The sequence below is a fragment of the Plecotus auritus genome, assembly GCF_963455305.1.
Source record: "Plecotus auritus genome assembly, chromosome: X".
In the NCBI taxonomy this organism is placed as follows: domain Eukaryota; kingdom Metazoa; phylum Chordata; class Mammalia; order Chiroptera; family Vespertilionidae; genus Plecotus; species Plecotus auritus.
The window spans coordinates 58,260,586-58,282,571 of NC_137784.1; the positions used below are offsets into that span (position 1 = coordinate 58,260,586).

Genomic DNA, 21,986 nt, shown 5'->3' on the forward strand with positions numbered 1-21,986 from the left:
ATTGAAGGAGTCATCAAAGAGCTTCCAGCAAACAAAAGCCCAGGGCCAGATGGCTTCACAGGGGAGTTTTACCAAACATTCAAGGAAGAACTAAAACCTATCCTCCTCAGACTATTCCAAAAAATTCAAGAGGAAAGACCACTTCCAAGCTCATTCTATGAATCCAGCATCACCCTAATACCAAAACGAGGTAAAGACAACACAATGAAAGAGAATTACAGGCCAATATCCCTCATGAACATAGATGCCAAAATCCTCAACAAAAATCGAGCAAATCGGATCCAGCACTACATCAGAAAGATCATACACCATGACCCAGTAGGATTTATCCCAGGAATGCATGGATGGTACAATATCCGCAAATCAATAAACCTGATACATCACATAGACAAATTGAGAGAGAAAAATCACATAGTCATATCAATTGATGCAGAAAAAGCATTTGACAAAATCCAACACCCTTTCTTGATAAAAACTCTCAGCAAGGTGGGAATAGAAGGATCATACCTCAACATAATAAAAGCCATATATGATAAACCCATAGCCAACATCATACTCAATGGGCAAAAACTAAAACCATTTCCCCTAAGAAAAGGAACAAGATAGGAATGCCCACTCTCACAACTCCTGTTCGACATAGTACTGGAAGTATTAGCCATTGTAATTAGGCAAGAAGAAGAAATAAAGGGATCCAAATTCGAAAAGAAGAAGTAAAGCTGTCCTTATTTGCAGATGACATGATATTGCACATAAAAAACCCAAAAGACTCCATCAAAAAACTAATAGACTTAATAAATGAATTTGACAATGTAACAGGATACATAATTAAGGCCAAGAAATCTATGGCATTTCTATACACCAATAGTGAATGTACAGAAAGAGAGACTAAAAAAGCAATCCCATTTACCATTGCACCAAAAATATTAAGATACCTAGGAATAAACTTAACTAAGGAGGTAAAAGACCTATACATGGGAAACTACACAACACTGAAAAAAGAGATAGAGGAAGACATAAACAGATGGAAGAACATACCATGTTCATGGATTGGTAGAATCAACATCATCAAAATGTCCATACTACCCAAAGCAATCTATAAATTCAATGCACTTTCCATTAAAATACCAATGGCATATTTCACAGACCTAGAACGAACCTTCAAAAAACTCATCTGGAATAAAAGGAGACCCCGAATAGCTGCAGCAATCCTGAGAAAGAAGAACAAAGTAGGGGGGATCTCAATACCAGATATCAAGCTGTATTACAAAGCCACAGTTCTTAAAACAGCCTGGTACTGGCACAAGAACAGACATATAGATCAATGGAACAGAATAGAGAACCCAGAAATTTACCCAAACCACTATGCTCAATTAATATTCAACAAAGTAGGCATGAACATACAATGGAGTCAAGACAGTCTATTCAACAAATGGTGCTGGGAAAATTGGACAGATACATGCAAAAAAATGAAACTAGATCACCAACTTTCACCATACACAAAAATAAACTCAAAATGGATCAAGAACTTAAACATAAGACGGGAAACCATAAAAATACTAGAGGAATCCACAGCAGGAAAATCTCAGACATATGGCGAAGGAACTTCTTCACTGATACTGCCCCTAGGGCAATGGAAACTAAAGAGAGAATAAACAAATGGGAGTACATGAAAATAAAAAGCTTTTGCACAGCAAAGGAAACTATCTGTAAAACAACAAGAAAGCCCACTGCATGGAAGAACATATTTGGCAATGATATCAATGATAAGCGTTTAATTTCCAACATTTACAGAGAACTCATACAACTTAACAAAATGAAGATAAACAACCCAATCAAAAAATGGGCAACTGATCTAAATAGACACTTTTCGAAAGAAGGCAGAAGGAAGGCCAAGAGATATATGAAAACTTGCTCAAAGTCACTAATCATCAGAGAGATGCAAATCAAAACAATGCGGTATCATCTTACACCTGTCAGAATGGCTGTCATCAACAAATCAACAAACGACAAGTGTTGGTGAGGATGCGGAGAAAAAGGAACTCTTTTGGACTGCTGGTGGGAATGCAGACTGGTGCAGCCACTGTGGAAAACAGTATGGAGTTTCCTCAACAAACTAAAAATGGAACTCCCATTTGACCCAGTGATCCCACTTCTAGGAATATATCCCAAGAAACTAGAAACACCAATCACAAAGGATATATGCACCCCTATGTTCATAGAAGCACAATTTACAATAGCTAAGATTTGGAAACAGCCTAAATGCCCATCTGCAGATGAGTGGATTAAAAAACTGTGGCATATCTACACAGTGGAATATTGCACTGCAGTAAAAAAAAGGAGTTCCTACCATTTGCAACAACATGGATGGAGATGGAGAGTATTATGTTAAGTGAAATAAGCCAGGCAGAGAAAGATAAATATCACATGATCTCACTCATTTGTGGAATATAATGAATGGCATAGACTGATTAACAAGAACAGAACCAGAGACTGAGAAACATCAATCAGAACCTCAAACCTCAGGGAAGGAGGTGGTCGGTGGGAGTAAGGGGGAGAGATCAACCAAGGGACTTGTGGGCATGCATATGAGCCTAATCAATGGACACAGACAACAAGTGGGTGCGGCATGAGTGGGGGGTGGGGGGTAATGGGGGAATAAGGACACATATGTATAAAAATAATAAAAAAAGAAAATTACAGGCTAATATCTCTAATGAACATTGATGAAAAATCCTAAACAGAATACTGGCAAATCAAATACAAAAATAAATTCAAAGGATCATACAACACAATCATGTGGGATTCATTCCATAGATACAAGGATGGTTAAGTATCCATGAATCAATTTGATCCACCACATCCTATCTAATAAAGAGGGAATATGCTAATTGACCATCACTCCATCACAAAGATGGCTGCACCCACAGCTGAGGCCAAGTTCCCATAAGGAGCCTTAAGGAGCAATCAGCAGGGACCTGAGGCTATGCCCTCCCCCACCCCCATGGGGCTTGACAGGGGACCTCAGGCCCTGCCCCCCACCCTGGCATCAGGCTGGGGGACCTCAGACTGCACCCCCTGCCCCAGTGCCAGGCCAGGGGACCTGAGGGTACACCCTCTGCCCGGCGGGGCTTGATGGGGGACCTCAAGATGCTCTTCCCATCCTGGTGCTGGGCTAGGGGACCTCAGGCTGCTCCCCCCACCCTGGCACCAGGCTGGGGGACCTCAGATCGCACCCCCTGCCTGGTGGGACTTGACGGGGGACCTCAGGCCCCACCCCCTGCCCCAGCACCGGGCCTGGGGACCTGAGGCTGTGCCCCCCTGCCTGGCTGGGCTTGACAGGGAACCTCTGGTGGTGCCCCCCCCATCCTGGAGGGCTTGATGGGGGTCATCAAGGTGCACCCCCAGTGCTGGGTCAGGGGACTCAGGCCATGCCCCCACCCAGCAGGGCTTGATGGGGGGCCTGAGGTTGCACCCCCCTCCCAGTGCTGGGCCAGGGGACCTGAGGCTGCGCCCCCCTCTCTGCCTGGCGGGGCTTGACAGGGACCTCAGACCATGCCCCCCACCCAGCAGGGCTTGACAGGGGATCTCAGGCCATGTCCCCCACCTGGCAGGGCTTGATGGAGGACCTCAAGGTATGCCCCCTCCCCGGTCTGGGCTGTGGCACCTCACACCATGCCCCCCATCCTGGCGCTGGGCCAGGGGACCTGAGGCTATGCCCCCTGCCCGGAAGGGCTTGACAAGGGTGGGACTGGCCGGGTCTGGATCTAGCCCAATGGCGGGGGGGCTGGCTGGGTCTGGGTCTCACGCAATTTTGAGGTGCATGTGGGTGGGCGGGGACTTGACTCTGGGTCCCGTGGTATGCCCCAGACTCTGACAGGAGGAAGGTTTTCATATACATTTTACTAATTTTCTTTCATCTCTGACACTTCTATTATAGAGAAAGGGCAAATAGCAGTATTAAATTATTTCCTCTAATTAATCCTCCTTTAATGTGCACAAATTTTGTGCACTAGGTCACTAGTTACAAAATAAAATATAAAAATCATATGGATGCAGAAAAAGCCTTTGACAAGACATAGCATTCATTTATGATAAAAAAAATTTCAATAAAACGGATATGGAAGAAAAGTACATCAACATAATAAATGCCATATATGAAAAACCAACAGCTAAATTATACTCAATGGTAAAAAAATGAAAACTTTTTCTCTAAGATCAGGAACAAGACAACGACACCCACTCTCATAACTGCTACTCAGCATAGTACTGGAAGTCCTAGCCAGAGCAATTAGGCAAGAAAAATAAATAAAAGGCATCCAAATTGGGAATGAAAAGGTAAAACTGTCACTATTTGCAGATGACATGATCCTCTGTATAGAAAACCTTAAAGACTCCACCAGAAACTATTAGAAACAACAAGCAAATGATGTTGTAGGATAAAAAAATCAATGTACAAAAATCTGTTTAATTCCTTTATATGAACAATGAAGAGAATGAAGAAAACAATTGCAACAAAAAAAAAGACCTAAGAATAAGATGATAAGGAGGTGAAGAACCATACACTAAAAACTACATGACATTGTTAAAACAAATTGAAGACAAAGAAAGGGTAAGATATTCCATGTTCATGAATTGGAAGAATTAACATTGCTAAAATGGCCATAGCATATAAAGCAATATACAGATTTAATGCAATCCTTACCTCAATTCCAATGTCATTTTTCATACAAATAGAACAAAAAAGAATCCCAAAGTTTATATGGGACCACAAAAGATCCCAAATAGCCAACACAATCCTGAGAAAAAAAGAATAAAGGCAGAGGCATCACACTTCCTGACATCAGTAATCAAAACAGTATGGCATTGGAGAAAGGCTCTTCCTTTCAGTCTGGCCACAGCCATCAGGTAAGGCAAGATGGGCGCTTACAAGCACATCCAGGAGCTATGGAGAAAGACACAGTCTGATGTAATGTGCTTCCTTCTCAGGGTGTGCTGTTGGCACTATCACCAGCTCTCTGAGTTCCACAGGGCCCCTCACCCCACCTAGACCAATAAAGCATACAGTTTGGGATACAAGACCAAACAAAGTTATGTAATATATCACATTCCTGTTAACTGTGGTGGCCACAAACATCCTGTTCCTAGGAGTTCGACCTACAGAAAGCCTGTCCATCATGGTGTTAACCAGCTAAAGTTTACTCGAAGTCTTCAGTCTGATGCTGAGGAGTGAGCTGGACACTGCTGTGGGGCTCTGAGCACCCTGAATTCTTACTGGGTTGGTGAAGATTCCACATACAAATTCTCTGAGGTTATCCTTATGGATCTGTTCTACAAAGCTATCAGAAGGAATCCTAATACCTAGTGGATCACCAAACCAGTCCAACAAGCACAGAGAGATGAGAGGGTTGATATCTGAAGGCCGCAAAAGCCGTGGCCTTGGAAAGGGCCACGAGTTCCACCACACTATTGGTGATTCTCCCCGTGCAGCTTGGAGAAATCACAATACTCTCCAACTCCACCTTTACTCCTAATATAAGTAATGATTGTCAAATTCTTACCTAATAAACAATTTAGGGCAGTCATGTCTGCTTAAAAGTGTTCTTTCATTTGTTAAAACTAGTTGCCTGCAGATTGTTTCATGAATATATTATGAAACTATGAAAGTTAAAGTGCAATAACGTTTGAAGACTATAAGTGATGGTGTATCTTGTTTGTCATAAGATAAACACTTTTGTCTTTGCTCTATCTTATTAGATGGTTTGGTGGAGTCTTTAGTGTTTAAAATGCTGTTTGGTATAATAGACATAAAGGAAATTCTTTGAAAGAGGAGTGCAGAACTAGCCATTTAGATTTGTTGGTACATGTGACAGAACCTACAGCTTTATTGGGATAATGCAATGCTCTGCTGGTTTACTCTCGAGAGGCTGTTTTTTTGGAGTTTGGCAAGGACAAACATTTTTAAATTGAAATTTGCTTGGAAATGTGAAAGATATCCTAATCTGTTCTCATGGCCCTATGCAGAAAAATGAAGTTAACTTGAGGGTTCACATTTTTAGATGAACCCAATATAACTGCTGCTTCTGAAAAAAAGTGTAAAAGAATTCCACCATTTTTTAGAATTGAACAATCCTGTTGCAAGACAGTTCTCTTAAAATTAAACATTCTGGTTTACCTAAACAAAATTGACTTGGTCTCCACCATACCATTGACGTTCACATAAAAGGTAGAGGCTCCTGGTTCAATCCCATGACTTGTGGGATCTGTGGAATACTAAATTTCATGCAAAGAAGTAGTGATAATTATACTGGTATATATTTAAACTGATAAAAATTTGACATAGGGTAAATGAGAAGGGAATTAACTTTAGGTGTGTTGTTAATTAGTAACCATTATGAACCCTCTAGCCACCTTAGAGGGGAGAATATGGTTGACTTTATTTAAAAGTACTTCATTGCTTAGTCCAATCAGTCATCCATTATTCTCATAAGGCTACTGAGGAAAGTCATGTAGTTGGTGTGAACACAAGTTCATAGTTTCCAGTCTAACCGTATGCATTGTCTAGTTATTTTTCTCATCCCGCTCAAAGTAGCCTCAAAATCTGTACCATTCCACAAACTTTCCAGGTTTTAAATTGTGCTCACCTTAATGTTAAAGCATACCACCGCACTCTTTTTTGCCTCTTGTCTTCTAGTAGACTAGGCTTCTGTTTCCCAGGGTAAATTTTAGCATGTAGGAAATATAGAAGAGGAAATGGCCCCAATTTCCAATTCTGGGTTTGCTGACTTAATAAGTAGTTTGGTTTCCAAAAATGAATTGCTGGTTTCCTTTTAAACCAATTTTCCTTATTTTCTTCAGGGGTCTTAAAAGGCTCAATTAAATTATTTCCAGAAAACATGTTAGACTCATACAACCTCTTAAGACCTAAATTCCTTTCTACTCAAAAATCTTAAACCATCTATTTTGTGTGTAGAGGTTGTTCAACTAAAGGAATAAATGTTAAACTAAAAAAAAAAAAAATCACCAGTATGGCATTGACTATGGTGTTGGAGGGACAGCAGTGATCACACATAGGCTGCTAGAAGGAACTGGATTCTTGTTTCAGGCCACTATCAGAAAAGCTTAGTTTGCTGTAAGGGTCAGAAGATCTGATCCTGATTACAAAATCTTGGGTTGTGTCTCCCAATTCATCCTTCCAAATATCCCAGAAGAACTGTAAGATTCCACCTGGGAAAATACTAGGAGCTTATGGAAGAGCAAGAATGTAGAGGATAATTGATTGAAATAAAACAGGGTTGAATAAGTTCCAGAAAGCAGAGTTCTCAAACTCATGGACAACAGTCTGCAGAAAAAGACAACTTCAAAATACCAACTAGAAGCAATATGCAGAGAAGTAAGAATGAGAGGGGCTTCCTCAGGAAAGAAGACAGCTGGTCCACAGCAGAAAAATCTTAAACCAGCCCTCCTGAGTACATGGGGGTTGCTCTATGAATCCCCCCTTCAGGATCCATGAGGGAGACAAGAAAGAACAAACAGAAGACTCCTGGAAATAGAGACAGTGGCAGTAGCAGTGAAGCCCCTCAGCCACCTTGGAAGAAAAGGGCCCAGGCAGACTCCATTGTCAAAATTGAGGAGCTATTTAAGAATAGAATGAAAGTTAAACAGGAAGATTTCTGAAGAATTAAACCATGACTTCTTGAGGACTGGGGCTTAGTTACCAGGCAGAAGCAGCTGTTTCCACCACCTGCTAAGAAAAATGTAGATGCCATTCTGGAAGAGTATGCAAATTGCAAGAAGTAGCAAGGAAATATTGATAATAAGGAATTTGCAGTGAATGAAGTCATGGCAGAAATAAAAGAATACTTCAACATGATGTTGGGCACTCAGCTGCTCTACAAATTTGAGAGGCTTCAGTATGCCCCAATCCTCAATGTGCCGCCAATGTCCCAGGATTATGGAGCACCACACTTAATGAGATTATTCATAAGAATCAGAGCAATATTGGTGTATATGCCCTTTGAGAAGAAGAGCCTTACAAAAATCATTTGCATGATTTCCTAAAATATCTGAGAAAAAATGCTGTCACTGTTTACTGACAGTGATTACAAAGTAGCTTCAGCTGATAACCACAGCAATGCCCTGTGATGATCTAGTGACCACTCACTGTTATATCTGGTATTTGGAAACACTATTTTTTCTTAGTCTTTTTCTTCTATAATTGATGTTCTTTAAAATTGTTAATGCATAACAGACCTTATGCCTCTGTTTTCTTTACTTTTATTAAATATATTTGTATTGATTTCAGAGACGAAGGGAGAGGGAGAGAGAGACAGAAATATCAATGATGAGAGAGAATCATCGATTGGCTGCCTCCTACATCCCCACACTGGGTATTGAGCTCACAACCTAGGCATGTGTCCTGACTGGAATCGAACTGTAACCTCTTAGTTCATAGGTCAATGCTCAACCACTGAGCCATGCTGGCCAGGCTGTTTTCTGTTTTCTTTTAAACAGAAAATAAGAATGCAAACTCCTTTTCTCATTTCAAAGTTGCTACCAGTGTATGCAGTAATTACATAAAAAAGAAACATTCAGTAGAACGTTTTCTTGCCTAGTTGACATTAGTTGCATGCTGGTGGTTTTATCCCTATGACACTACACAGTTTCCTAATTATGTGTTAACTAGGAGCCCAATGCACAAATTCGTGCACCTTGAAAGGAACTGTGGGCCGTGAGGCTATGGTGGGCACAGGTACGAGTCTTGGCCAATCCTCCGCAACCTGCCCAGCCCCTCCCACCATGGCCTCTGGTCCCCTGTCTGCTGGCAGCCCCACTTCTGCCGCCACTGCTCCCACATGCTGACTGTGTGGATCGATTTGGGCTGGCGTCAGTAGTGGGTGCAAGTGGGGCCGGTGCTGTCAGCGGGTATGAGCGGTGGCTGCTGCCCCGATGACCCCTCAGGAGCAGGGGGAAGTGGAGAAGCCCTGAGGGGGAGTGATCATGGCTAGCAGCCACTGCACGCACCCGCTGACAGTGCCAAGCGATTAGGACTGGGGCCAGGTGCCAGCAGCGGGTGCGATTGGTGGCTCCAGTGCTGGCTGCAGGTGCAAGTGGGGCTGGCACCAGTAGCAGGTGTGAGTGGGGCCATTGCCAGTGGTGGGTGCAAGAGACAGTTGCCAGCCCCAATCGCCCTTCAGGAGCAGGGGGAGGTGGAGAAGCCCTGAGGGGCGATTGGGGCCAGCAGCCTCCGTTCGCACCCACTGACGGCACCGAGCGATTGGGGCCAGTGCCAGGTGCTGGCAGTGGGTGCGAGCAGCAGCTCTGGCACTGGAAGCAGGTGTGAGTGGGGCCGGCATTGGCAGCAGGTGTGAGCACCTGGCAGGACCGCGGCAAGTGGGAGCAAAGAATTTTCAGTAACCACCAGAGGCTTGCCCCAGTGACAGTGACCAGCACCCTGCCTTGGTCTGGCACCCCCGCTCACCTGCTCCACAATCCCGCCGCAGCCAATGCCCGCCATGTTCCACGCTCTGCTGCCTGCTACTGACATCCGCCATGTTCCATGCACGTCCCCTGGTGGTCAGCACACGTCATAGCGATCAGTTATTTGGTTGTTCAACCATTCAGTCTATTTGCATATTAGGGTTTTATATATATAGATGCCACATGACAAAATGCCCTGATCCCTAATGCCCAAGGTTCAACTTAATGTATATACCCAAAAACCCATGCATTTGTGGTCTTTCTTATGGTGCTTGAAGTAAAACAGTCCATCCTCTGAAAGTCTATCTATGTTGTTCTTTAGGCATTCTATCTTTGCTCAACTTGTTGAAGGATGCTGGTTTGTTTCATCATTTTTGTATTTGAGTCCAATGTATGTCCTAAAATGATAGTGATGGGGAATATAAGACATTTGGGGGGGGCTAGTAATCTGAATCTGTGCCATTAACCTAATGTACATTCCTGATAGCCTCTAATTAAGTCACTGCCCCTTTCTGAACAATCTGGTCTAGCAAGACCTATTTACCTAAATACTCCCATTTTACAGAAGCCATAAAACATAAACCATACACAACCTCCGGAGGGAATTCTTAGTGCTGGCACCAGGCCGGCCTTTGGGTGTGGTCGCACATCCCCCATCCCAACACATGGGGCTTTTTACAAAGCCCACGAAAAGTTCGGAAGCCTTATCCATATTTGGGGGGACAAAGAAACAAAAGTGTATAAAGGAAAAGCTTCCTCCATATTCACTCACTCAAGGATTTGGAGAACTGACTCCCTGAGTCACTGTGCTAGTCCATCTGAGACATCTGAAAATAAATGGGTTTATCCTGGATCTCTGAGTACTCCCTGTGTATTTTTTGGTCAGCTGGTAAATTCTGTAACATAAAAATGGTTTCCTTGACCAAGAAACATGCAGCCGAAGTTGCCCCTTTGAGGCACCACTGCATGAGAGCAGGCAGTGGGCCCACTTGACCAAGCTCCTGATGACGGGAAGGTGTGCCTACAGTGATTTACTGGGTCCCAGTCCTCATTCGACCTGGACAACTGGGGTCCCCGCTAGTGCTCCAGTGGACTCTAAGGATGACAGGAAAGCCCTTTCTGGAACCATATGTTCGACCGTTGAGTTTTCCCCTGGGGGACTAGTCCGGGTTCAGAACTGTCTTTCGGGACAGAAGAAGTAGTGATCACTACTTAGGCAAATTATTTGCCTCTGTTCAGGACTTTCTGTGGGTGGAAGTCAAAACTCGGACTAACTGGTATGTGAATGTAAGTGTGAGAGCCTGTGTGAAGCGAAAGCTACCTGTGTTGTCCTGTGTATCTGTTAACTGGGAGGGATTACACAATTTAACTGCAAACATTGGAAGTAGTTCCTCTAAACCTGTTGTCTTAGAATGTATGCTAAAGAATTTTTAGAAGGGGAGATCTAAGATGGTGGCTGAGGGTATGGCAGGCTGCAAAATAGTGTGTGAGTGAGAGAGTGAATGGACATGTGGTGAGTGTATTTGTGAGTGAGGGACAGCTATATTCCAAAGGACTGTTGGGGACTGGCGGACCAGGCTCCCCTGGCCAGGCAGCCTCTATTACCACTGAAATCTCTCCTGGAGGAGCCAACTCTGCTGCAGAGACTGCACCATCTTGAAGGGGAGAGCGGCTGTGATCAGAAGCCCAGCCTTACCTTCAATCAGGGAGATCTCGGATACCTCCCGGGATCCTACAACCACATCGCCCAGGGACCAGCTGCTTCAACTGCGAACCCACAACCACTGAGACTCCAGCCTACCTGGCTGTGGGCACCTAAAAAGTTTTTCCAGGGGCGGACAAAGTGGTGCTGAATATGCAGATGGGCGCTGTGCCTTCTCACAGAGCAGATAGAAGGAACAGCTGAATCAAACAACATCCACTGGGAATTGGCAAATTAAACACAGCTGGTGAGGCAAACCGTGGACAGAAAGGTCAGAGATCACCTAGAGAGAGGTGAGATCTGTGATCCCGGCTGGAGGGAGAAACACCCACAGCAGGGACTAGAGTCTCAGAGGGAGACTGCACTACACCAAATCCGTGGCCTTGGGGTCAGTGTAACCCTCAAATGCTGGCAAAAGGTGTCTTTAGATATAAGCCCACAGCCATGGGAAACTATGCCCAGAAGGGCAGCCTGAAGTGCTATACCAGTTTCGCAGTGCCAGGGGAAAAAGACACGAGTCGGCGTGGATTCTTTGTCCCTTTTTTTAAAAAATCTACTTGCTTTTGCTTGCTAAGTCCAGTACATAGGATCTCCCAATTAAAAACACTCACCGAGACTGCAAGGGAAAGTTGTTTCTGTGGAAGCTGGGGATAAGAATAAGGAGAGATGAGCAGGAAACCAGCTCTGGGTCAGTCCATCCCTCCAACCCAATATTAAGTGTGGCAGGGAAAGAAGAATCTAAACACTGGGTACAGGGACCATTTAGTCCCAGAAAATAATACAGAAACACTGCCACCCAGGGGTTGTGTCAGAAATTGACTCTTGCGTAAATACAACTGAAGACAGGCAGAGAAACAAAGTGAGCAGAGAGATATCGCCTTCTTGAAAACAAGTTGGTGGCTTATGACACAGAGGAGCAGTGGAACACAGAGAACTTCAACACTGTGCTGACTACCTGGCAGGAAACAGATGTGCAAGGCAGAACAGTAGAGGAAGTGAACGACCTTCACTACTTCACTTTTTATTTTTTATCTTTTACTTAAGAAACTAAATTTTTTTCTCACTTGATTTTACTTTTTATTATATTTTTATTTTTTATTATTATTCCTACTATTATGTTACCTTTTTAAAAAAGATTTATTTTATTTTATTTTATTCTGGGATAATTGTTCTATATTCTATTTTTCATTTAGCATTATTTTTCTCTATCTCAATTTTCTTCCTCACTTTTCCCCTTTTCATCCTGTTTCTCATAACCTGTTCCTGCTTTAGTTTTTCTCTATCCTTTCTTTTTATTCCCTGTTAAAAATTGATCTTACTAATATATCTAACTTCCACTCCCCTACTCCAAGTCCATGCACAATTCTCTCTTCTCTTTCTTCACTAGCCAAATTTTTCATTTTTTCCTCCTTTTTCCTTGTTCTTTCTTGCTGTCTTGTTGTTGTTTGTTTGATTATTTGTTAATTTGTTAATTTGTGCTTTTTCATTTTTTCTACATTCTTTTGCTTCTGTTTTTCCTCTCCTCACTTGTTCTCTTCTACTAATAGCTTAATTAATTCCAATCACCAGTAAGCCTATCTACTCATTATTCTCCATTTCATATAATAGATGAATACATAGATAGACAGATTAAAGAAAGGGGAATATATATATATATATATATATATATATATATATATATATATATACACATACATACATACATACACACACACACACACACACACACACACACACACACACTAGAGACCCAGTGCATGAAATTCGTGCATGGGGGAGGGGGGTGTCCCTCAGTCCAGCCTGCACCCTCTCCAATCTGGGACCCCTCGAGGGATGTCCGACTGCCCGTTTAAGCCCGATCCCGGTGGGATCAGGCCTAAATGAGCAGTCGGACATCCCTCTCACAATCCAGGACTGCTGGCTCCCAACTGCTCGCCTAACTGCCTTCCTGATTGCCCCTAACCCTTCTGCCTGCCTTCCTGATTGCTCCTAACGGCTTCTGCCTGCCAGCCTGATCACCCCCTAACCACTCCCCTGCCAGCCTGAGTGATGCCTAACTGCTCCCCTGCCAGCCTGTTTGCCCCTAACTGCCTTCCCCTGCAGGCCTGGTCACCCCTAACTGCCCTCCCCTGCAGGCTTTGTCCCCCCCAACTGCTCTCCCCTGCAGGCCTGGTCACCCCTAACTGCCCTCCCCTGCAGGCCTGGTCCCCCCAACTGCTCTTCCCTGCAGGCCTGGGTCCCTCCCAACTGCCTTTCCCTGCAGGCCTGGTCGCCCCCTACTTCCCTCCTCTGCCAGCTTGGTCACCCCTAATTGACCTCCCCTACAGGCCTGATCGCCCCCAACTGCCCTCCCTTGCAGGCCTGGTCCCTCCCAAATGCCCTCCCCTGCTGGCCATCTTGTGGTGGCCATCTTGTGTCCACATGGGGGCAGGATCTTTGACCACATGGGGGCAGCCATCTTGTGTGTTGGAGTGATGGTCAATCTGCATATTACTCTTTTATTAGATAGGATAGAGGCCTGGTACACAGGTGGGGGCCAGCTGGTTTGCCCTGAAGGGTGGCCCGGATCAGGGTGGGGGTTCCCTTGGGGTGTGGGGCGGCCTGGGCGAGGGGCCTGTGGTGGTTTGCAGGCTGGCCACGCCCCCTGGCGAACCAAGCGGAGGCCCTGGTATCTGGGGTTTATTTATCTTCTACAATTGAAACTTTGTAGCCTGGAGCGGAGCCTAGCCTTCTGCTTGCTCCTTGGCAGCAGCCATTTCTGTTGGCATTTATGTATCTTCTATAATTGAAACTTTGTAGCCTTAAGCAGAGGCCTGGGCCAACCAGGGTGTGCGGAAAGCTTGGCTTCCTCCATCGCCGGGGGCAACCCTAGCCTCCTGCTCTCTCCAGCTCCGTGGCTGCCGCCATTTCTGTCTGGGTTTATGTATCTTCTATCACTGAAACTTTGTAGCCTTGAGTGGAGGCCTAGGCCGGCAAGGGTAGGCAGAAAGCTTGGCTTCCTCCATTGCCGGGGAAACCCATGTCTCCCTCCTGCTCTCTGTGGCCGTAGCCATCTTGATTGGGTTTATTTGCATATTCCCTCCTGATTGGCTGGTGGGCGTGGCTGGTGGGCGTGGCTTGTGGGTATATCAGAGTGATGGTTAATTTGCATTACTCTTTTATTAGATAAGATATATAAATTTTCTTAAATATATTTAATATATATATGTATATTTCTTTTCTCTTTTTTGTATTTTGTTTTTTACTTTTCTTTTTATACACTCATTCTCTTTCTACATCCTCTATATGGAATTGTGGCCATTTCCCCATTCATTCAATTCCTTGACCTTACCTTCTGGAAATAAGCTCTGCATCCTCAGATTAAGCTGGGTGTTTGTTGTTTGCATTTTTTGGATAAGATGTTGGTTTCCTGGAGTATTCTCCCCATATACATATATTTTCGTCCTTTTTTTTTTCTTCTCTTTCTTTCCTTGCTTACATTTTTTTCCTTTTCTCAATATGATTTTTGCATACTTTTCGCTCACTTAATTCTCTTTCCTCTGGTGGTCACCTTTATTTGGGGTTATTGGTATTTTGAATACATTTGTGTTTGGTGCCCTGTGTGTTGTGTCTTGTTGTGTTGTATTTTGTGCCTTTAAGTCAACACAGGAGACAGAGAGCTACATAACCAGACACCCTGAGTGGAGTGAACAAAGACAAAGAAACAGCCTGCATATGAAAGAAAAGGAGGAATCACTGGAAAAGGAAGTAAACAAAATGGAAGCAAGCAACCTGTCAGAGAAGGAATTCAGAGCAATGGTCATAATGATGCTGAGAAGGATGGAAGACAAATTCAACAATATGTGTGAGAACCAAGAGGAAGTAAAGAAGAACCAAGAAGAAATGAAAAACGACATCGCTGCAATAAAGAACATAATACAAAGCATCAATAGTAGACTAGAAGAAGCAGAGGACCACATCAGTGAGCTGAAGACAAGGTAGAAAAAATACACAAGCAGAGAAGCACCTGGAAAAAAAACTTAAAAAAAAGGAGGGGAGCCTAAGGGAACTTTGGGACAACACAAAAGGAAACAACACCCACATAATAGGGGTGCCAGAAGGAGAGGAAACTGAGCAAGGAATAAAAAATATATTTGAAGAAATAATGACAGAAAACTTCCCTGATATTGGAAAAAAGAAAAAACTCACACAAATCCAAGAAGCTCAATGAGTCCCAAACAAGATGAACCCAAAAAGACCGACACCAAGACAAATTATAATTAAATTGGCAAACACCAACGACAAGGTAAGAAGCTTAAAGTCTGCCAGAGAGAGACAGAAAGTTACCTACAAGGGATCTCCAACAGACTATCGACTTCTTTCTCAACAGAAATGCATCAGGCCAGAAGGGAATGGAATGAAATATACAAACATGCAAAGCAAGGGTCTGAATGCAAGAATACTGTACCAAGCAAGGCTATCAATCAGAGTTGAGGGTAAAATCAGGAGCTTCACAGACAAAAAAGGACTAAAGGAGTTTATTACCACCAAACCAGCAATGCAAGAAATGCTAACGGGACTGCTGTAAAAAGAAGAAATAAGAAGTGAACAAGGAACACCAGCACAAAGAAAAAAATGGCAACAAACAACTACCTATCAATAATAATTTTTTATTGTTTAATATATTACATATAGTAGTACATATATCTTCCTTCCCCCCCCCAATGACTTTCCCCAGCCTCCCCTATCCCCTGTCACATGACCTCATCCCACCACCCAGTGTCTTGTGCCCATTGGTTGTGCATATATGCATGCATACAAATCCTTTGGTTGATCTCTTCCCCCCCTTCCCCAACACTCTCCAGCCTTCCCGCTGTAATTTGACAGTCTGTTCAGTGATTAACTGCCTCTGAATCTATCTTTTTGTTCATCAGGCTATAATGTTCTTTATTTTCCATAAATGAGTGATATCATGTGGTATTTTTCTTTCATTTCCTGGCTCATTTCACTTAACATAATGCTCTCCAGGTCCATTCATGCTGCTGCAAACGGTAAGAGTTCCTTCTTTTTTATAGCAGCATAGTATTCCATTGTGTAGATGTACCATAGTTTTCTAATCCACAAATCTGCTGATGGGCATTTAGGCTGTTTCCAAATCTTAGCTATGGTGAATTGTGCTGCTATGAACATAGGGCTGCATATATCCTTTCTGATTGGTGTTTCTAGTTTCTTGGGATATATTCCTTGAAGTGGGATTATTGGGTCAAATGGGAGTTCCATTTTTAGTTTTTTGAGGAAACTCCATACTGTTCTCCACAGTGGCTACACCAGTCTGCATTCCCACCAGCAGTGCACAAGGGTACCTTTTTCTCTGCATCTTCGCCAGCACTTGTCATTTGTTGATTTGTTGATGATTGCCATTCTGACAGGTGTGAGATGGTACCCCATGGTCATTTTGATTTGAATCTCTCGGATAATTAGTGACTTAGAGCATGTTTTTATATGTCTCTTGGCCTTCCTTCTATCTTCTTTAGAAAAGATTCTATTTAGGTCCGTTGCCCATTTTTGTATTGGATCATTTATCTTCATTTTATTAAATTGTATAAGTTCCCTGTAGATGTTAGAGATTAAAACTTTATCAGTGATAACATTTGCAAATATGTTCTGCCATACAGTGGGCTTTCTTGATGGTTTCTTTTGCTGTGCAAAAGCTTTTTATTTTGATGTAGTCCCATTTGTTTATTTTCTCTTTAGTTTCCATTGCCTTAGGAGCAGTATCTGTGAAGAAATTGTTTCGGCATATGTCTGAGATTTTGCTGCCTGTGGATTCCTCTAGTATTTTTATGGTTTCCCATCTTATGTATAAGTCCTTTATCCATTTTGAGTTTATTTTTGTGTATGGTGTAAGTTGGTGATCTAGTTTCATTTTTTTGCATGTATCTGTCCAATTTTCCCAACACCATTTATTAAAGAGGCTGTCTTGGCTCCATTGTATGTTCATGCCTCCTTTGTCAAATTTCAGTTGAGCATACGGGTTTGGTTCGATATATGAGTTCTCTATTCTATTCCATTGGTCTATATGTCTGTTATTGTGACAGTACCAGGCTGTTTTGAGAACAGTGGCCTTGTAGTACAGCTTGAAATCTGGTATTGAGAACCCACCTAAGTTTTTCTTCTTTCTCAGGATTACTGTGACTATTTGGGGTCTTTTTTATTGCAGATGAATTTTTGGAGTTCTTTCTAAAACTGTGAAATATGCCGTTGGTATTTTAATGGGGAGTGCATTGAATCTATAGATTGCTTTGGGTAGTATGGACATTTTAATGATGTTGATTCTCCCAATCCATGAACATGGTATGTTCTTCACTCTGTTTATGTCTTCCTCTATAACTTTTTTCAGTGTCCTGTAGTTTTCCGCATATAGGTCTTTTACCGCTTTAGTGAAGTTTATTCTTAGGTATCTGAACGTATTTGGTGCGATGGTAAATGGGATTGCTTTTTCAGTCTCTCTTTCTGTAAGTTCACTATTGGTGTATAGAAATGCCATAGATTTCTTGGTGTTAATTTTGTATCCTGCTATATTGCCGAATTCATTTATTAAGTCTAATAGATTTTGATGGAGACTTTCAGGTTTTTTATGTACAATATCATGTCATCTGCGGACAGCTTTACTTCTTCTTTTCCAATTTGGATGCCTTTTATTTCTTCTTCTTGTCTAATTGCAATGGCTAATACTTCCAGTACTATGTCGAACAGGAGTGGTGAGAGTGGGCATCCCTGTCTTGTTCCTGTTCTTAGGGGAAATGGTTTTAGTTTTTGCCCATTGAGTATGATGTTGGCTGTGGTTTTATCACATATGGTTTTTATTATGTTGAGGTATGATCCTTCTATTCCCCCCTTGTGGAGAGTTTTTATTAAGAAAGTGTGTTGGATTTTGTCAAATGCTTTTTCTGCATCAATTGTTATGACTATGTGTTTTTTATCTCTCAATTTGTTTATGTGATGTATCACATTTATTGATTTGCGGATATTGTACCATCCTTGTATCCCGGGGATAAATCCTACTTGGTCATGGTGCATAATTTTTCTGATATAGTGCTGGATCCGATTTGCTAGAGTTTTGTTGAGGATTTTGGCTTCTATGTTCATGAGGGATATTGGCCTGTAATTGTCTTTCATTGTGTTGTCTTTATCTGGTTTTGGTATTAGGGTGATGCTGGCTTCATAGAAGGAGCTTGGAAGTGTTCCTTCCTCTTGAATTTTGTGGAAGAGTCTGGGGAGGATAGGTTTTAGTTCTTCCTTGAATGTTTGGTAAAATTCCCCTGTGAAGCCATCTGGCCATGGGCTTTTGTTTGCTGGAAGCTTTTTGATGACTGCTTCAATTTCTTCCATAGTTATTGGCCTGTTCAGATGTTTAGATTCTTCCTGATTGAGTTTTTGAAGATTGTATTTTTCTGGGAATATGTCCATTTCCTCCAGGTTGTGCAGTTTGTTGGAATAGAGTTGTTCATAGTATTTTTTCACAATCCTTTGTGTTTCACTGGGGTCTGTTGTTATTTCTCCTCTTTCATTTCTGATTTTGTTTATTTGGGTCCATTCTCTTTGCTTCTTGGTGAGCCAAGATTGAGGTTCATCAATCTTGTTTATTCTTTCAAAGAAAGAACTCTTGGTTTTGTTGATATTTTGTATTATTTCTTTGGTATCTATGTCATTTATCTCCACTCTGATCTTTATTATTTCCTTCCTTCTGCTTACACTGGGCTTTTCTTGTTGCTCTCCTTCTAACTCTTTGAGTTGTAGGGTTAAGTATTTTATTACCATTGTTTCTTGTTTTTTTGCATTGGGCTTGTAGAGCTATGAACTTCTCTTTCAAGACAGCTTTTGCTGTGTCCCATAGATATTAGTTTGTTGTGTTTTCATTGTCGTTTGTTGCCATGATGTTTTTTATTTCTTCCTTGATCTCTCTGGTAACCCATTGTTTAATAGCATGCTATTTAGTCTCCATGTGTTTTATTTTTATTTTTTGATTGTTTTTATTGTAGTTGATTTCTAGTTTTATGCCACTGTGATCTGAGAATATGCTCGATATGATTTCTATCTTGTTGATTTGAAGAGACTTTGCCTGTGACCCAATATATAGTCTATCTTTGAAAATGACCCATGTGCACTTGAGAAGAATGTATATTTTGTGGCTTTGGAGTGAAATGTTCTGAAGTTGTCAATTAATTCCATGTGGTCTAGTGAATCATTTATGATTGATGTTTCTTTGCTGATTTTTTGTTTAGAGGATTTGTCCAATGGTGATAGTGGGGTACTAGAGTCTCCTACTATGATTGTATTGCTGTCAATTTCTCCCTTGATATCTTCCAGGAGTTTTTTTATGTATGTGGGTGCTCCTGTATTGGGTGCGTATATGTTTACCAGAGTTATTCTTCTTGTTGGATTGCTCCCTTTAGTATTATGAAGTGGCCTTCCTTATCTCTTGTTTTGTCCTTTACTTTGAGATCTAATTTGTCAGATATAAGTATTGATACCCCCGCTTTTTTTTTTCACATCCATTCACCTGAGAAACCTTTTTCCATCCCTTCACCCTCAGTCTGTGTGCGTCTTTTTTTCTGAGGTGGGTCTCTTGTAGACAGCAGATATGTGGGTCATGTTTTCTTATCCACTCCATTACCCTATGTCTTTTGATTGGGACATTTAATCCATTTACATTTAAAATTATTATTGATAGGTACTTGTTTGTCGCCATTTTTATTCTTTAACCCTGTGTTCCTTCTTCCCTTCTTATTTCTTTTTTTTACAGCAGACCCTTTAGCACTTCTTGCATTGCTGGTTTGGTGGTAATAAACTCCCTTAATCCTTTCTTGTGTGTGAAGCTCCTGATTTCACCTTCAATTTTGATTGACAGCCTTGCTGGGTACTGTATTCTTGGATTCAGACCCTTCCTTTGAATGACTTTGTATATTTCATTCCATTCCCTTCTGGCCTGATGTGTTTCTGTTGAGAAATCAGTTGCTAGTCTGATGGGGGTTCCTTTGTAGGTAACTTTCTGTCTCTCTCTGGCTGCTTTTAAGATTCTTACTTTGTCATTGGTGTTTGCCAATTTAATTATAATGTGCCTTGGTGTCAGTCTTTTGGGGTTCATTTTTCTTGGGACTCTGTGAGCTTCTTGGATTTGTGTGGATTTTTTCTTCTCTATATCCGGGAAGTTCTCTGTCATTATTTCTTCAAACAGGTTTTCTATTCCTTGCTCAGTTTCTTCTCCTTTTGGCACCCACCCCTATTATGCAGATGTTGTTTTGTTCTGTGTTGTCCCAAAGTTCCCTTAGGCTCTCCTCCTGCTTTTTAATTTTTTTTTTCTAGAAGATGCTTTACTTGGGTATTTTTTCCTACCTTGTCTTCTAGTTCACTGATGCAGTCTTCCGCTTCTTCTAGTCTACTCTTGATGCTTTCTATTGAGTTATTTATAGCAGCAATGTCATATTTCATTTCTTCTTGATTTTTCTTCATTTCCTGTTGGTTTTTACAAATATTGTTGAATTTGTCTTCTATTCTTTTCATCCACCTTATGACCATTTCTCTGAACTCTTCCTCTGGCAGGATGCTTGCCTCCATTTCGTTTACTTCCTTTTCTGGTGATGCCTGCTTTTCTTTCATATGCGGGCTCTTTCTTTGTCAGCCCATGTTCTCTCTTCTTTTCGTATCTGGTTATGTAGTTCTCTCTCTCCTGTGTTGATTTAAAGGCACAAAATACAACACAGAAAGGCAGAATGCACAAAGTACTGAACACAAATATATTCACAATATGAATAACCCCAAATAAAGGTGACCACCAGAGAAAGGCAAATTAGAGGATAAGAAAGAAATAAGAAGAGAAAAAAATGAGTGCAAAAATGAAATTAAGAAAAGGAAAAAAAATAAGAGAAAAGAGAGAGAATAAGAAAGAAGAGGGGAAAAACCTATATATATGTGGGGAGAATACTCCAATAAAACAGCCACTAATCCCCACACATGCCAGCAACAAGCACCTGGGGATGAATGCAAACTACAAACAACAACTAATATCAAGTGAGGTGAGGAAAAACAGAAGCAAAAAACAAAGAAAAACAAAAAGTGAAACAATCTCACAAACAAGCATAAAAAATCGATATAATCAATAATCAAGCAAACAACAACAAAAGGACAGAAAGAAAAAATTTTTTGGATAGTGAAGAAATAGAAGAGAGAGGGTATGGACTTGGAGCAGGATATTGGAAATTAAATATATAAGTAGGGTAAAATTTTATTGGGGTAAAAAGAAGGAATAAGGAAAATCTAACGCAGGAATAGGGTAAGAGAAACAGGACAACAAAAGGGGAAAAGTGAGGAAGAGAGTGATGGCGTAAATGTAAAGTTGAGATAGAGTGAAATGATGCTAAAGAAAGATGAAAATAGAATGTAGAACACTAATCCCAAAGTAAAATAAAATGACACTTTTTTTAAAAAAAGGTAAAATAGTAGTAGTAAGAATACTGATTGATAATAAAAATGTAATAATTAAAGAGGTAAAATCAAGTGAGGAAAAAAAATTAGTTTCTTAAGTAAAGATGAAAAAAATAAAAATAAAAATGTGCAGTAGTGAAGGTCATTCACTTCCTCTACTGTTCTGTTTAGCACGCCTGTTTCCTAGTCAGTACAGTATTGAAGTTCCCTGCATTCCACTGCTACTCAGTGTTGTAAGCCAGTCCTGATTTTTAAGCAGGCAGTATGTCTTCATTTCTTGTGTTCCTTTATTTTTGTTTACATAAGAGTCAATTTGTGATTCAACCCCTGGGTGGCAGTGTTT

The 21,986-nt window shown here is 41.6% G+C and overlaps 1 protein-coding gene and 2 pseudogenes across 11 annotated transcripts in view; 2 read left to right on the forward strand and 1 right to left on the reverse strand.

Annotated features, from left to right (window-relative positions):
• Nucleotides 1-21,986, reverse strand: part of PHKA1 (phosphorylase kinase regulatory subunit alpha 1) — a 349,029-nt gene that overhangs the window by 234,762 nt on the left and 92,281 nt on the right. Inside the window, exon 1 of one of the 9 annotated variants that reach the window (XM_080653245.1) lies at nt 4,703-4,775. The exons of the other annotated variants lie outside the window; for them this stretch is intronic. Coding sequence (XP_080509371.1) covers nt 4,703-4,726 — 24 coding nt within the window. The 5' untranslated portion in view covers nt 4,727-4,775. Of the gene's footprint in view, nt 1-4,702; nt 4,776-21,986 lie in introns of those variants that run through there. 9 annotated transcript variants of the gene reach the window in all.
• Nucleotides 4,916-5,531, forward strand: LOC308239437 (large ribosomal subunit protein eL15-like; annotated as a pseudogene). The gene has a single exon. The product of its transcript is annotated as a large ribosomal subunit protein eL15-like (transcript).
• LOC308239438 (mortality factor 4-like protein 2) lies at nt 6,751-8,142 on the forward strand (annotated as a pseudogene). Its single transcript has 2 exons — nt 6,751-6,773; nt 7,302-8,142. The product of its transcript is annotated as a mortality factor 4-like protein 2 (transcript).